Source organism: Hippopotamus amphibius, chromosome 7 (assembly GCF_030028045.1).
Source record: "Hippopotamus amphibius kiboko isolate mHipAmp2 chromosome 7, mHipAmp2.hap2, whole genome shotgun sequence".
Taxonomy (NCBI): domain Eukaryota; kingdom Metazoa; phylum Chordata; class Mammalia; order Artiodactyla; family Hippopotamidae; genus Hippopotamus; species Hippopotamus amphibius.
The window spans coordinates 123537638-123555125 of record NC_080192.1 but is presented as its reverse complement, the minus strand read 5'-3'; the positions used below and the strand labels follow the sequence as shown (position 1 = coordinate 123555125).

Genomic DNA, 17488 nt, shown 5'->3' with positions numbered 1-17488 from the left:
TTTGAAAGGATTGATTTCAGACAGTTTTCTTGTGCCTCATTTCTGCTTTAAATGATTAGAACAAGGAAAGAATTATTATTCTGATGTATGGACATTCTGATCATATCATACTTTTCCCAGAGAATAACATTACTTTTTATTAAATAAACAATAAACATTTCATATTTCTCTTCAAGAATATTTAGTGGCATTTGCACTAAAGAAACAAAAAGGCACGGGACTTCCTAGAGGGCACAGTGGTTAAGAATCCGCCTGCAAATGCAGGGGACACAGGTTCGAGCCCTGCTCTGGGAAGATCCCACATGCCACGGAGCAACTAAAGCCCATGTGCCACAACTATTGAGCCCTGTGTGCCGCAGCTAGTGAAGCCCACGTGCCTAGAGCCCATGCTCCACAACAAGAAAAGCCACTGCAGTGAGAAGCCTGCGCACTGCAACGAAGAGTAGCCCCCACTTGCCGCAACTAGAGAAAAGCCAATGTGCAGCAACGAAGACGCAACACAGCCAATAAACAAATTAAACAATTTAAAAAAAGAAAAGAAAAAGGTAGCCACTTTTAGGAACTTCATTCTTTTTTCTGTTTTTAGCTGTTTTTTAATTACAGTTTGTATTTTTCCTAATATAGGATACAGGTAAACCCTATAAAACTTACCTGGTAACTAGATTCCTAAGATTATTATTAGTCATTCTGATGACAATTAAGGGATAGTCAGTAAATGGATATTAAATTATTGAAGAAGGATCTTCCCTAACCCTTCCTGCCTCTTTTCCACTATCTTATTCTCTGTGCTCTACCCAATAATAGTTGGATTTTTCAATTATGGCAAAGTATAGATTCTCTAGTTTCCTACTAGTTTTCCTCTCTCTCGACCTATATAATATCAGTGAAGATATTAATAAGTGACCTAGCCTTTTTTTCTCTTGCTTTGTGAATTATTAACAAATGCTCATGCTAGACATCCTATAGAGTAAAACATCTTTGAGCACACTCACATCTCAGTGGTTCGTTGTGGTAATGAGGAAAGGAAAAAAATGTCAAAATACACTATTTTCTTGAGACTAGTAAATGTTTTACGGCTGTATAGGTAGAGCATGGACATGTTATTCACATCTTTTGCTCTTTTGCATATATTTTATGCTGCAATAGAGAGGAAGAGAATTAAGTGTTCTTAAGTGGATTTTGTCAATGCCTGTCAGTGAGCTATCGCAGAACACACATCTATGGCTGAACAAGTGGGATTTATTACTTATTGTAACCAAGAGAACACACACCATGGGGAATCATGGTGTATCTCAGGAAAAGGCTGGAAAGAACTTATAGATTTGGGCTTGTATAGGTGATTTTAAGGATTTAAGGAAGCAGGGTTTTGCTCTGGATTGGATGCTTTCAGTAATTGGCGATAATTCTGTGATTAAGTATCTTAAATCTGACCCAGAAGGAGGGAAGGCTAGAGTGAGAATGAAGCTGCAGTTGGTTAAAAAGCACTCATTAGCCTGAGCAGGGGGATGTGTGGTGTTTCATGGCTTGGACAGTGTTCATGTTTTGTCTGTGTTTGGACATGATTGTAGAGTGGTCTTGTTTTTATCTTCATCTGTCACGATCATGGAGTGGCCTTGTCTAAGGTTGATGTTCTGTGAAATTGTTATATTCAGTAGGATGTCAAGACATAGTTGTAATGTCAGGTCATTTCCTTGTTACCCCAAGGCTTCGTTGATGGTACTAGCTCCTGGATGTCAGAGGCTGCTTTTCTTTATCTCAGCTTTGAGAGTCTAATTTTATCCTTTTTAAATTGTAGTGCTTCTTATGCAAATTGACATTTGAATTCTGGCTCTACAGGATCTTTGGCAAGTTACTTATTACTACACTGAGATAATGTTTGTAAAATTCTGAGTGCCTGTGCATAGTAGGTCCTCAGAAAATGGGAACTACTGTTATTAATTTTTCAGTTCTTTTAAGGTTACAGCCTCTAGAGGTTATCTTAGAACATTGCCAAACCTTGCAGCAGTCTGAGATTTGGGAAAGAAGGAGAATTATCTAAAGAATGATATAAAAATATTTTTGCTAATTGTGACCCTTAGTTCAGAAAAAAACAGATGGAAATCTCAGCCCTAGCCTCACTTAATATCATAGCTTTTTACTACAAAAGAGATGAAATGAATTTTTTGTGCGCATGTATGTACTCATATATGAATGCAAGCTCTTGATAGAGAATTTGGAAAATACCAAAAATGCACAGAAAAAAGTTAAAATTACCCACCATCCATAGTAAATACAAATGACTTTTAAAGAAGATAAATCAATTGAAACTCATTTTTTAAATTAATTTATTTGTTCATTGGCTGCATTGGATCTTCGTTGCTGTGTGGCCTTTCTCTACTTGCGGTGAGTGGGGGCTACTCTTCATTGCAGGTGCGTGTGCTTCCCATTGCAGTGGCTTCTCCTGTTGCGGAGCACTGGCTCTAGGCGTGCAGGCTTAAGTAGTTGGCACATGGACTTAGTTGCTCCGTGGCTTGTGGGATGTTCCTGCACCAGGGCTTGAACCCATGTCCCCTGCATTGGCAGGCGGATTCTTAACCACTGTGCTACTGGGGAAGTCCCAGTTGAAATTCTTAAGGTTTAAAGAAAATGTCGAAAACTGTAATGATTTCTTTACATGGGATTCAGAACCTTTCCAATTAAATAGGAAAAAATAAATCTTTACTTCAGCAATAAACCTTGTCCATGCGCCACAACTACTGGGCCTGCGCTCTAGAGCCTGAAAGCCGCAACTGTCAAGCCCATGTACCGCAACTGCTGAAGCCTGCGCGCCTGGAGCCAGTGGTCCACAACAGGAGGAGCCACCACAGTGAGAGGCATGTGCACCACAACAAAGAGTAGCCCCCGCTCTCCGCAACTAGAGAAAGCCCGCGCACAGCCAATAAATAAATAAATAAATAAATAAATAAAATTTAAAGAAAGAAGAGAGAAAAAGAAATAAACCTTGAAGTTTGAACATGAAAACAAATATGGCCTTTTTGCTGAATTAAAACAGAGTAGAAAGGATTCTTTCTATAATAGTGAACTGTGAGAAAATTAATCAGGGGGCTGTTAGTCTGATGCTTCATGGTCTCTGTGGTTTATTGTGGATTAGCACACATTAAAATCTCCTGTAAGATTTTTAAAGATACCTGTTACTCCTCTAATGTAACACTTGCAAGTTGCTAGCAGAAAATTGTGTAGTAAAATAGATCTGTTTATTCCCTGGAATTGTTTGTAGAATGATGCTTAAGAGGAACTAAATAGATAAGTTAAAAGCAGTGGGCTTTATGAGCAAAAATACAACTGGAGTAGAAGGATTTATATTTATCAACAAATTTACTAAGTATGATAAAGGTAATTTTTTAAAAAGATTTATTTATTTATTTATTTATTTATTGGCTTCGTTGGGTCTTCATTGCTGCACACGAGCTGGGGCTACTCTTTGTTGTGGTGTGTGGGCTTCTCATTGCATTGGCTTCTCGTTACAGAGCACCGGCTCTAGGCTCACAAGCTTCAGTAGTTGTGGCACACGGGCTCAATAGTTGTGACTTGCAGGCTCTAGAGCTCAGGCTCAGTAGTTGTGGCATATCAGCTTAGTTGCTCTGCGGCATGTTGGATCTTCCGGGACCAGGAAACGAACCTGTGTCCCCTGCATTGGCAGGCGATTCTTAACCACCACACCACCAGGGAAGTCCCGATAAAGGTAATTTTTACATACCTCTTTATTAAAGTATTATCCCATGCCCTGTTTCATTTGATCTTTGCTACAACTCAGAGTTAGGCAAAAGAAATGTTATCTTGTTTTTAGGTAAGAAGACTAAAGCTTAGAGAGATTGCCTGACTTTCCCAGTGTCATACAGCTATTAAATGATGAAGCAAGGATTTAAATCTCTGTCTTCTAACTCACGTACTTGCAAACTGACATCGTCTCTCTCTACCCACACTACTCATGTTTTGATCTTACTTGTGTCAATCTGGGTACCACTCATATGTGAATGAAAAGATGCAATAGATGATTCACAAACTAGTCCACTGTTCTTATCTTTATTTAAGGATGGATATCATCAGTATTTTTGTTGCTTGTACAGTAACACAACTCAAAACTTAAAATAATGCACAAATATAGACAGTGAAAATCTTCTGTAATCTTATCGTTAGGGAGATGATTATTGATAAGTTTCTTGACTTTGTCTAGCTACATAAACATAAATATTTATTCATTAGAGGAAAAGAACCACGTTACACAGAAACTGATCTGTAACCTTTTTCACTTAATGTATGGGGACTCTCTTTCCATTTCAATATATTTAATCTTCCTCCTCTATTTTTTTCAGTTTTTAAGTATATTTTTATTAAAGTATACATAAAGTGCACAGTTAGTGTATTGCTTAATGAATTATTAAAGTGAACACAGCAGTTTGAAACCCCACCAGGTCAAGAAATAGAATATTACTCCAGAAGCCTGCCTTTCTCATCCTCCCTTCTGCTCACTACCTTTCCCCACCCTTCACAAAGTTATCTTCAATTCCTTACTTCTTACACCATAAATCAACTTTGCCTGATTTTGAGCTTTATAAATGAAACCATACAGTATGTGTTCTTTTTATGTATGGCTGCTTTTGCTCAACATTGTGCTTCTGAGATTAATCCTTGAGGTTACTTGTGGCAATAATTGTTCATTTTCATTGCTGTATACCAGGGGTCAGCAAACTGCCTGTATGGGTCATTTAGTAATTTTCTTTTATTGTGGTAAAGCATAGATAACAAAATTTGCCATTTTAATCATTTAAAGTGTGCAAATCAGTGGCATTAAATACATTCACAGTATTGTGTAACCATCACCACTATCCTTTTCTAGAGCTTGTCATCATCCCAAACAGAAACTCTGTATCCATTAAACAATAACTCCCATTTCCTCTTCTCCATACTCCCCTCCTCCCAGTCCCTGATAACCTCTGTTCTGCTTTCTGTCTCTATGAATTTGTCCATTCTGGGTACCTCATATAAGTGGAATCATACAACATCTGTCCTTTTGTGTATGACATTTCATTTAGCATTTCAGTGTTTATCAGCCGTATTGTAGCATGTAACTGATTTCATTCCTTTTGAGGTGGAATAATATTCCATTGTATGTATATGCCGCATTTTGTTTATCCCTTCATTTGTTGATGGATATTTGGGTTGTTTCCATCTGTTGTTAATAATGCTGCTATAAACATGGTATACAAGTCTCTGAGTCCCTCTTTTTTTTTTTAATGAATAAATTCGTTTATTGGCTGCATTGGGTCTTTGTTGCTGCACGTGGGCTTTCTCTAGTTGTGGTGAGTGGGGGCTACTCTTCTTTGTGGTGCGTGGGCTCCTCAGTGCATTGGCTTCTCTTGTGGAGCACAGGTTCTAGGCAGGTGGGCTTCAGTAGTTGTGGCTCACGGGCTCTAGAGTGCAGACTCAGTAGATGGGGTGCACAAGCTTAGTTGCTCCATGGTGTGCGGGATCTTCCTGGGCCAGAGACCAAACCTATGTCCCCTACATTGGCAGGCAGATTCTTTTTTTTTTTTTTTTTTAGAGAACTTTTATTGAGATACAGTTAAAATACAATGAACTGCATATATTTAGAGTGTACTATTTGGTATCCCAATCTCCCAATTCATTTTCCCCCAACCCTCCCCGCTCTCCCCACTTGGTGTCCATGTGTTTGTTCTCTACATCTGTGTCTCTATTTCTGCCTTGCAAACCTGTTGATGTGTACCATTTTTCTATATTCCACATATATGTGTTAATATACGATATTTGTTTTTCTCTTTCTGACTCACTTCACTCTGTATGACAGTCTCTAGGTCCATCCATGTCTCTACAAATGTCCCAGTTTCATTGCTTCTTACAGCTGAGTAATATTCCATTGTATATATGTACCACATCTTTTTTATCCATTCATCTGTTGATGGACTTTTAGGTTGGCAGGCATATTAACCACTGCACTACCAGGGAAGTCCCTTCAATACTCTTGAGTAGCCACCTAGGAGTGGAATTGCTGGATCGTATGATAATTATTATGTTTAATTTTTTGAGGGACTGCCAAACTGCTTTCCACAGCAGCTTTGCATTTTTACATTCCCAGCACCAGTGCACAAGGGTTTCCAGTTTCTCCACATTTGTTAGTTTCAAGGTTTGTTTGTTAATCTTTATTTTACTTTTTTATCTTTTGGCCGCAGCACTCAGCATGTGGGATCCTAGTTCCCCAACCAGGGATCGAACCTGTGCCTCCTGCATTGGAAGCAGGGAGTCTTAACCACTGGACCACCAGGGAAGTCCCTGTTTGTTTTTTAAATAATGGCCAACCTAGTTTAATGTGAAGTGGTATTGCATCATAGTTTTGATTTGTATTTCCCTAACAACTTATGATGTTGAGCATCTTTTCATGTGCTTATTGGCCATTTGTGTATCTTCTTTGGAAAAATGTCTGTTCAAGTCCTTTGCCCATTTTTGCATTTGTTTGGTTTTTTTGTTGAACCATTTATTAAATATTTCAAATGCTCCTTCACAACTGTTCAACACTCTCATATAGAGAGTGTGATCCGGTAAAGCTTTATATACAAAAACAGACAGTTGACTATATTTGACCCTTGGGCAGTTGTTGGTCCTAGATTATGTAGTTCACTTGTAGATCAGATTATTGGCTAATAATTTAAACTACAACTACCACCATTGATTGTGAGTTTCTGCCATCCCATTCTTCTCTTGATTTGATGTAGTCTGGTTGGTTGAGTTTGAATGTTATTGGGGCCCATATAGGAAAGAGGGAAATGTACAGGGGAAACTAAGAATTGTTAAAGTCTCATAAAGGCCTTTTGTGTGCTGGAGACCATTGTAAGGTTTGATTTTTCTGCCATAATTTAGTCAAAAGGGGGAATTCCCTGGCAGTCCAGTGGTTAGGACTCGGCACTTTCACTGCCGAGGCCCAGGTCCAATCCCTGGTCAGGGAACTAAGATCCCACAAGCTGCATGGCAAGGCCAAGATAAAAATAAAAATAAAAAACTTTAGTCAAAAGGGTGATCATCGGAGCTTATGGGCTTGTAGTTTCCCCTAATTTAAGGGATTGAAGTTATTTGAGTGTGGGTTTCAGCCCTGTGCAGGCTGGCCTAGTTCATGACTCTTCAGTGAGTCAGGGTCCCAACCAGAATCTTGGAATTTTTGCCACCAGTTCTCCTGGGCATGACCTGGAATTCATTTTTTGTCAGCTTAGTTCTGTGAGTCGGCTGAAAGCCATTAGTTTCTTGGTCACGTTTGCATTCAGAATTGACAATTGTTTCAAGCAGAAAAGTGCCCCAAATGGTAGGCTCACCTCTGTTGGCTTTTCTCTTTTCCATATTTTGGTAATTTTTTAAAATAGCCATCCTAATGGCTATGAAATGGTCCCTCCTTCCAAATTTTAGTAATTTTCATACTGTTTTGAAAACTCTCTGATCCCTTCAAGCAGATGTTTTTAAAACACTTTTCTAGTTTTTCTCTTCTAATCTTACTCTTGTAATCAATATTTTAGTTCTGGTGTTATAATCCAAGTCACAACTAATGTTCTTACACATAAATGTTGGGGTATTGCATTTTTAAAAAATCAGATTTATTGAGGTATAATTTACATACAGAAAGTTTACTCTTTTTAGGGATCTATAGTTCAGTGAGTTTTGGCAGAGTTGTGTAAACCATCACTACAATCAATAAATTGAATGTTTTATCATCCCAAGAGCTCCCTTGTGCCTGTTTATTGCCTGTTTGTAGTCGGTCCCTTTGCCCTCCCCCTTAGCCTCTGGCAGTCACTAATCTGATCTGTCCCTATAGCTTTGTCTTCACGGAATGTCATGTAAATGGCATCATACAGTGTGTAGCCTCTTGTGTCTGGCTCTTTTCACTTAGCATTTTTTTGAGATTCATCTATGTTTCTACATGTACAGTATTTTGTTCCTTTTTATTGCTGAGTAGTGTTCTATGTATGGTTGTACCACAGTTTGTTAGTATGTTCACTAAATGATGGACATCTGGGTGGTTTCCAGTTTTTAGCCCTTATGAGTAAAGCTGGTAAACATTCATGTACAGGTCTTTGATGTTTTTATTTCTTAGGGTAAATACATAGAAGAAGGGCTGGGTCATGTGGTAAGTATATGTTAATGTCATGAGGAACTACCAAACTCTTCCAGAATGGCTGTATCATTTTGTAGTCACACCTGCAAATACAATATATAAGGAATTCGTTATACTTGTAGTATAATGAATTATACTGTTCAAAAGTTAAAATCTTGTAGGTTTTTTTTGTTGTTGTTGTTGTTGGCTGCATTGGGTCTTCATTGCTACACATGGGCTTCCTATAGTTGCTGTTAGCAGGGGCTACTCTAGTCGTGGTGCTCAGACTTCTCATTGTGGTGGCTTCTCTTGTTGCAGAGCACAGGCTGTAGGCACATGGATTTCAGCAGTTGTGGCATGAGGGCTTCAGTAGTTGTGGTTTGTGGGCTCTAGAGCACAGGCCCAATAGTTGCGGTGTACAGGCTTAGTTGCTCTGAGGCATGTGGGATCTTCCCAGCTCAGGGATCAAACCCATGTCCCCTGCATTGGCAGGCAGATTTTTTTTTTTTCTTTTCCATTATGGTTTATTATAGGATATTGAATATAGTTCCCTGTGCTATACAATAGGACCTTGTTGTTTACCTATTTTATATGTAGTAGTTTGTATCTGCTAATCTCAAACTCCTAATTTATTCCTCCCCCACCCTCTTTCCCTTTTGGTAACCATAAGTTTATTTTCTATGTCTGAGGGGGTCTGTTTCTGTTTTGTAAATAAGTTCATTTGTACCATATATATCTATATCTGTCTCTTAATTTTTCTTTTTTTGGCTGAGCCATGTGGCATGTGGGATCTTAGTTTAGTTCCCCAACCAGGGGTCGAATCTGTGCCCCTTGCATTGGAAGCACAGAGTCTTAACCCTGGATGGGCATATTTTAGATTCCACATATAAGTGATATCATATGGTATGTGTCTTTCTCTTTCTGCCTTCCTTCATTTGGTATGATAATCTCTAGGTCCACCCATGTTGCTCCAATGGCATTCTTTCATTCTTTTTTGTTCCCCGGCTTACTGTGGAACTGCCCCTCTCCCTCCTTTACTTCTTCATGTTGGTCATGTCTCCTTTTGTCAGCAGGCAGATTCTTAACCACTGTGCCACCAGGGAAGTCCCAAAATCTTGTAGTTTTAATTTGTAGTTCCCTAACAGCTAATGATGTTGAACATCTTTTTTTGTGCTTATTTGCCATTTATGTCTCTTCTTTGGTAAAGTGTATGCTTTGATCTTTTGCACACTATTTTTTTTATTTATTAAAAATATTGGTTGTGTTGGGTCTTTTTTTGCTGTGCGCGGGCTTTCTTTTAGCTGCGGTGAGTGGGGGCTACTCCTCGTTGAGGTGCGTGGGCTCCTCGTTGTGGTGGCTTCTCTTGTTGAGGAGCACGGGCTCTAGGCACATGGGCTTCAGTAGTTGCAGCACATGGGCTCAGTAGTTGTGACTCACGGGCTCTAAAGCGCAGGTTCAATAGTTGTGGTGCATGGGCTTAGTTGCTCCTCAGCATGTGGGATCTTCCTGGAGCAGGGATCGAACCCATGTCCCCTGCATTGGCAGGCGGATTCTTAATCACTGCGCCACCTAGGAGGCCCTGCACACTATTTTTTAAATGACTTTTTAAAAAATCATTGGATTGTAAGAGTTCTCTATATACTGGTTGCAAGACATTTATTAGACATGTTGTTTTGCAAATATTTTCTCGCAATCAGTCTGTGGCCTGTCATTTACATTGTTAACTCTGTCTTTTGAAGCGCAGGAGCTTTTAATTTTTATGAAGCCCGGTTTATCAATTTTTTCCTCTAAAGGTTTATGTTGTAAGAAGTGTCTGCCTAAGCCAAGATCACAAAGAATTTCGTCTATGTTTTCCTCTATAAATTTTATATTTTTAGGTTTTACATTTAGGTCAGTGATCCATTTCAAGTTAATTTTTGTATGTCATATGAAGTTTTTTTGCATATGGGCATCTTTTATTCCCGCATCATTTTTTGAAAAAGCTGTTCTTTCTCCATTGAATTACCTTGTCATCTTTGTCAAAGTCAAATCAGTGATATATGTGGAGTCTATTTCTGGACTTCTGTTCCATTGATTTATATGTCTGTCCTTTCTCTAGTGATCTTATACTTTTAGGTAAGAAATATCTATGCATTTTCTACTGTCATACTGACTTAGGAGATTCAAATAATGCAGTAAATCAACTTCCTGTTACCAACAATGTTAGGTATTTGAGTAATTATTGAGCATGTGAGTTTATTTGTAATCAGTCATTTCATTTACCTTCATGTAATGTAAAACTCCTTAAAAGATTTTGTTCAGGGCTTCCCTGGTGGCGCAGTGGTTAAGAATCTGCCTGCCAATTCAGGGGACACAGGTTTGATCCCTGGGCTGGGGAGATCCCACATGCGGCGGAGCAATTAAGCCCATGTGCCACAACTACTGAGCCTGTGTTCTAGAGCCTGCGAGCCACAACTACTGAGGCCATGCGCCACAGCTACTGAAGCCTGCATGCCTAGAGCCCGTGCTCTGCAACAAGGGAAACAACTGCAATAAAAAGCCTGTGCACTACAGTAAAAAGCCTGTGCACTGCAATGAAGAGTAGCCCCCACTCTCTGCAACTAGAGAAAGCCCACGCGCCTCAACTAAGAGCCAATGCAGCCAATAAATATAAATAAATAAATAAATAAAATTAATTAAAAAAAAAACAGAAGCCTACTTTATTTTTTTTAAAAAAAGATTTTGTTCAGATGTTGCCCGTGAGAATTGTCATACACTGCTATTAGGAGTATAAATTGGCAAAAGCATTCTCATAAAGCATTTTGTTGTTTTCTGTTAAAGGGAGAATATGTGATGAACTAATCAGTTCTACTTCTTAAGCATATACTCTAGAGAAATTGGCACATGTACATAAAGGGACAGGTACAAAAATGTTTATTGCAACATTATTTGAAATATTGAAAAACTGGAAACAACACACATGTTTTAATAGGAAATAGTTGAATAAATGATATATATTATTATACAGAAGTCAAAATGAATGAACTAGATCTCTACATAGCAACATAGATCTCAAAAACAATGTAAAATTTTAAAATAAAATGATACAAATAAATAAGAACAATAGAAAAAAATATATAAGTAAGATAGGCACTCAGTTCATGATAGTGGTTTCTGGGAAGGAAAGGAACATAAGAATGGGAAGAGGCACAAAAAGGAACTTCTATTTTATCTGTTAAATGGTACTTTATTTTTTAAATATTTAAGCAAATATGACGTTGTTACCAATATTCCCACCACTCAGAATGCAAATACTATTTTATTGTTTTCTGTAATTTACCCCTTTTCTAAATTTAAAAAACCAAAAATACATATAAAGAGATGTTTTCTTTATAAAAAACTGAAAGGTAAGCATCCAAATAGTTTGAATTGACTTACAACAAATTCTTAATAATTTCTTCAAGTGTCATTTATCTAGTACTTATTGAGCACTTACCCTGGAACAAACACTGTGTAAAATACTAATGGCACTGTAATAGGTGAGAAATTATTACCCTGACTGAGGGGCTGAATCTAGTTAGTGATTTATTTGGGGGAGCAGAGGAAGGTGGGTAGGAGGTACACACTCATGATGGGACAGCATTTCTTATTTGTTGTGTGTAGTGTTTATAATAAGACTTTGTCAAGAGAGTCATATTTTATTGATTTTGAAATTTCAAAGTATTAAAGAATGGCATGGGAATTTTTGTTTGATTAAATAGGGACATGAGTTGGGAAAAATGAAAAACAGTTCTTGTGGATGATTTCCACCTTTGCTTTACTGTGTCTAGATTTATTAGCCACTTATGAGGCTTTACAGAGTCAAGGACTAAGAAATTAACTTTTAAAAACAATAAAATTTGCATATAATTGTTACCACTTCAAGGAAATATCCTACACATATTTTGATTATACTGAATTTTTATGTCCTTTTAAAGCTTAATTTTGGATCAAGAATAAATGTTGTCATGTTTCAAAGAAAATAGAAATGTGTTACTAAATGGCCACTTGCAATCTCGTGTACTAGTTCTCGTGGTGCAGTCATTTATTGAATAAAAGCTAACTCTAGGAAGGAGCACCCAACAATGAACATATTACATCATATTTGAATACAGTTAGATTAAACAGTGCTTTTTTTCTTCACTATTATTGAAATCATGTTTATTTTTTCTAACAGTATATCTTTTTTTTAATTAATTTTTTAATTTTTTTATTGGCTGTGTTGGGTCTTCGTTGCTGCACATGGGTTTTCTCTAGCTGCAGCGAGCAGGGGCTACTCTTCATTGTGGTGCGCGGGCTTCTCATTGCGGTGGCCTCTCGTTGCAGAGCACGGGCTCTAGGTGCGTGGGCTTCAGTAGTTGCGGCACATGGGCTCAGTAGTTGCAGCTCACAGGCTCTAGAGCACAGGCTCAATAGTTGTGGCACACAGGCTTAGTTGCTCCGTGGCATGTGGGATCTTCCTGGAGCAGGGATTGAACTCGTGTCCCCTGTGTTGGCATGCAGATTCTTACCCACTGCGCCACCTAGGAAGTCTTAACAGTATATCTTTTAAAAATCATTTATTTAAAATGAAATCTTCTTGAATAAAATCTGTTTTTCTAATACAGCATTTCAGTGGTTATAAGCATCAATACCATGAGATGATAAAGGAATCACAGCTCTAAAATTTTGAGAAACATTGATGTCTATATCCCCCTCATGCAGAGCCACATATACATTAAGATGCTAAAGTACTAAGAAGTCACAGAATAACATTTTTCAGACTTACTTGATCACAATCCTTTTTTTCGTGTATCTCCTAATAAGGGCATGCTTTGGAAAATGTTCAGTGTATTCTTAGGGTATACTTGTGATTTATACAAATAGTTGTTTCTATTTTAAAGTAGGACGAAAGGAGCAAGCTGTGGAATGGTATAAGAAAGGTATTGAAGAACTAGAAAAAGGAATAGCTGTTGTAGTTACAGGACAAGGTAAGGTTATATTTACATTTGTTTAGTAGCATTTGAATTTATATTCACATAATTGTGCTGATTTCAGATCCATTTATCTTAATAAAGGTATTTAACAGACTTAAATGTTATTGTTAGTCTTTGTAGACTTACAGTTAATGCTTTGTTACTTATGCTAAAAATGATGTTATAAGCAGATATACTCAAACTTGATTACCTATAGCAGTAAGACAAAAACCATTGTATTACTTGTGTCCTCCTTGGAACCACTGTTCATAATATTTTAACCCAATTTTTAGCCCTGTTTTTGAAACTTCATCCTTTCCTCATTGCCGAAGCAGGAAAGGAGTGGTTAATGCACAGACTCCCTTCTGCACTGTGGGTAGTGCTTGCCTGCGTGTTAAAATATGAGCTGTAATGGCTTACTTTGATTCAAACGTAAGCAGTTATTTCTCATCTTTACTTTTCTGTCACGTCAAATTAAAAATTAGAATCTAATATTATCTTTAAATATATAGACATTTCTTGCATGCGTACTGTGTGCCCAAGCATCATTGTATGTGCTTCATATGTGTTATCTCTTTTAATGTCACCACAGCCCTATACTCTGAAGCTGCTACTGTTACCCTTAGTTTTCAGATGAAAAACCTTAAGTGCGAAGAAATTAAGTAGCTTGCCAAGGTCTCATAGGCAGGAAGTGGTAGAGTCAGGACTTGAACCCAGGTAGTCTGACTTCAGAGCCTGAATTCTTAACTACTGTGCTGTGAATATTGTGTGGTATATGGGTACCACTATTAAATCAGTAAAGTACTTCAGCTTATCATAGCAAAAATAAATTCAGAAGCAAAAATTATAATATGTAGGCTAAGAATCTTAGCCTTATGGATCAGTCCACCTTGTGGATATTTTATCTGGCTGGCTGATTCTATAACTTACATCAGCTGATCTCCAATAATTATAATGTGTCCAATATTTACCATGTTTTTTTCCTCTCTTTTTTTATTTTGACTGTTTCTCTCGCTACTGGTCTCCTGTATAAAAAGAGCAGAATAGAACAAGTAAATATGGGAAGCTGGGTGTTGGAGACTTTTCATGAGTTTATGAGCATGACTTTATGAATTATGTACAAAATATATTTGCTGTTTTTTGTCAAATGCGTAGAAGGAGAGAAGAAAATGAGTTCGTTATAAGAAAAATAGTATTTCATTGAGTCAAATATGCCTTCAGTTGTACCACTAAGAGAAAAAAGTCAATTAAACTATGACACATTCTCTTATCACATAGAATTTGAATTTTAACCTTATTGAATATGCTATCTTAATTTTATTTAGACATAGCTGTAATGGAAGTCTTAGCATCTATGACCAAATTTTTGTATGGAAATAGTGACAAACTGTGTTATGACTGCAGCCTGGCTGATAGCATTAGTAGGTTGGCACAGGCTTTAAAACATCCCAATTTCAAAGATTTTTAAATCTAGGGGGAAAAATATGTCTCAAAACCCATGAAATCTATGAAATACCACAGTAGGTCTGAAACCATCATAAGGAACTGTAAATGATTTTTTTAAGATATTATTTGAAAGTGATATTTTATTAATTTCTTTATAAAGACTATGACTCCCCATGAGATCAGTTGGTGTGATTATTTATCTTGAAGAAGTATTAGTAGGTAAATGTAGATATTTTAATTCTTTTCTTCTGCTTTTTCTTTCAGGTGAACAGTGTGAAAGAGCTAGACGCCTTCAAGCTAAAATGATGACTAATTTGGTTATGGCCAAGGACCGTTTACAGCTATTAGGTATCAATTAATGAGTTATATAACTGGAATGAGATGTATTTGAAATCTGTGTTTGAATGAAACTTTAAATCTGCACATGGAAATAAATCAATGATCTTGAAAATGTGTTCTAGGCTTTTTTTTAACTTATGAAAATTTATAACGTATACAAAACAGAAGAGTGTATTGAACTAATTATCCGTCACTCAGCTTTGATAATTATCAACTCATTGTTGGCTGTGATTTGAGACTGGCAAACTATAGCCTATGGGCTAAACCCAGTTCACTGCCTGTTTTTGTAAGTTGGCACAAAGCTACTCTCATTCCTTTATATATTAATCTGGTTGTTTTCATGCTACAGTGACAGAATTGAGTAGTTGATACAGACATCATACAGCCTGCAAAACTTTTTAATATATAGCTTTTAAAAATATTTTAATATTTACTATCTGGCTCTTTACAGAAAAAGTTTGCCAATCACAGTTTATATCCTGTCCACTTTCCCCACCTTGATATTACTATTCTGAAATAATTTCTTGATATCTTTTTATTTCATTTAAAAGTATTTCATTTAAGAGATAAAGATGCTTTAAAAATAAAATTGCCAAAGTGAGGAGATGTAGTTTCTAACCTTTCCCTTCTTTCCCTCCTTCCCTTAATTCCTGTGTATCTAGTTTTCACTTTAATTTGTAATTAGAACAGAGCTTCAAAAAGAAAACTCATTTCATTATAAAATGAAGGTAATAATTCCTCCCTTTGGGGAAGCTGTATTAAATGGGATCATGGACATGAGTGCAAAAAAGAAAAAAAATTGCCAAAATACCATTATCACAGCTAAAAAATAACCAATAATTTTTTTAGTACTAACATAAACATGAAAGTAATGGCCCAAAAAAAGGTCAGTTTCCAAATTTATATATAATGTATAAATAATATGCAGTCAGCATCTCATAATTTAATAACTCCTACTTTTTTTTATAGTTTAATTATTTGAATCAGGATCTCAAAAAGATCCATACTATATGTCTTTTTTTAATATACAAATCTGTTTTTTCTGTTTCTTGCAATTTATTTGTTGATGAACCAGATCTTTGCCACATAGTGTTTCCTACAGTCTGACTTTTGCTGCATGCATCTCCATGCTATCTTTTAACATGTTCTCTTGTTCTCCCTGTAAATTGCTAGTTGGATATAGAGCCTTAATTGGATTGAAAGTAGGTTTTTATTTTTTAATGATAAGATACTTAATAGGTGATTTTGTGTTTATCCATCAGTATTTCTTGTGTTAGCAGCAGTTGATGACTTATGCCTAGTGATGTTATAATTGTCATTCTTTCTGCATTCATCAGCTGGAAAAGGTTTGTAAAGAGAAACTTCTCATCTTCTATTTAATGGTATAGGTTTTAAAAATATATTCTTAAGGTAAATCTACCCCTCAAAAAAGTAGAACTAAAACCCACCCTTCTTGGGTGGTTCTACCATAGCTTGATGTGATAGAAATAGTAGAAACTTAAAAAAAAAAAAAAAAAAAGAGTAGAAACTTGATAAACAGAAGGCTTTATTTGTCGCTCTGTGATTTTGATAAGTTATTTAGCATGTCTGAGTCTTCTTTGTTTCATTTGTAATATGGGGCTAATAATTATTATCTCACCATATTTGTGACCAATGAATTGTTGAAGGAACCTAACCCATAGTAAGTACTCAAAAATGCTGGGTTTTGTTCATCTCCTTACCTGTGTGTAATTACCACTCCTGCTTTTGTGTACATACATATACATATGTATTTTATTCATTCATTCATTCTTATATGATCCATTGTGTTTATAATTTTTTGCGCCACATTTTTGAAAAAGAAACCATTACTATTTTCAGATAGCTAACAAGGCAATGTTCTCCTGCCTTCTGTGGCTGACAGAGTTTTGCATTCTTACTTCCTAAGTGAAGGTTATTACTGTTTCAAATAAAATTACATGTTACATCAAGGGTGGTAGTAAAATAATTATCTAATTCTAGTTGGTCCTTTCTATGTATTTTAGCTATCACACCTTTCAGTATATGTACAAAGTATCAATATATGTGATACAGATTACGTTTGATTATGGAACATTTTGTAACGTGTTTCAAATTGAATGATAGTTTGTTTTTATCTTTTGTCAGTATTTAAAGTTGTGGTACAGTAAAACATTAGAAGCAGCTCATCAATGCATAGACTTGTCTTCAAATGCAACTTAGTAATTTTTTATTCATGTTATTAGAGGAGAGGACAAAAAGAGGATATATATAATGTAACATGAAGCCAGACATTAATAGAATTAATATTTGGATGTTGTTGTCTGTTATCCTCAAAACTGCTTTACGTCCATTCATGAGAGACGTTACTTAAAAAAAGAAGAGTGGAATGAAAGACATCATCAGCATATTGCTGTCTTCTGTGAACTCAGAATGTCTGGGAGTTATATACCAAAGACAGTAGAAAAAAGAAGTGTGCACAAGTGCATAGTAGAGCATGTTTGTGTATTATGTGCTGGTTAAAAAATGGAGCTTTTCAGAGGTGGGATGCCTGATAGGTATCTAATTAGGTTGGAGAATGATACTGGGAGTTCCCCATACA

General features: G+C 36.5%; 1 protein-coding gene and 1 non-coding gene across 5 annotated transcripts in view; one reads left to right on the top strand and one right to left on the bottom strand.

Annotated features, from left to right (window-relative positions):
• The window catches only part of SPAST (spastin), a 61850-nt gene that overhangs the window by 4630 nt on the left and 39732 nt on the right, over positions 1 to 17488 (top strand). For 3 of the 4 annotated variants that reach the window (XM_057740767.1, XM_057740769.1, XM_057740770.1), the window contains 2 exons: positions 13033 to 13119; positions 14815 to 14898. In XM_057740767.1, the coding sequence (XP_057596750.1) occupies positions 13033 to 13119; positions 14815 to 14898 (171 nt within the window). The remainder of the gene's footprint in view (positions 1 to 13032; positions 13120 to 14814; positions 14899 to 17488) is intronic. The other variant, XM_057740768.1, reaches the window with a different exon arrangement.
• Positions 6250 to 6322, bottom strand: TRNAW-CCA (transfer RNA tryptophan (anticodon CCA)). Its single transcript has one exon. It is a non-coding gene; the product is annotated as a tRNA-Trp (tRNA).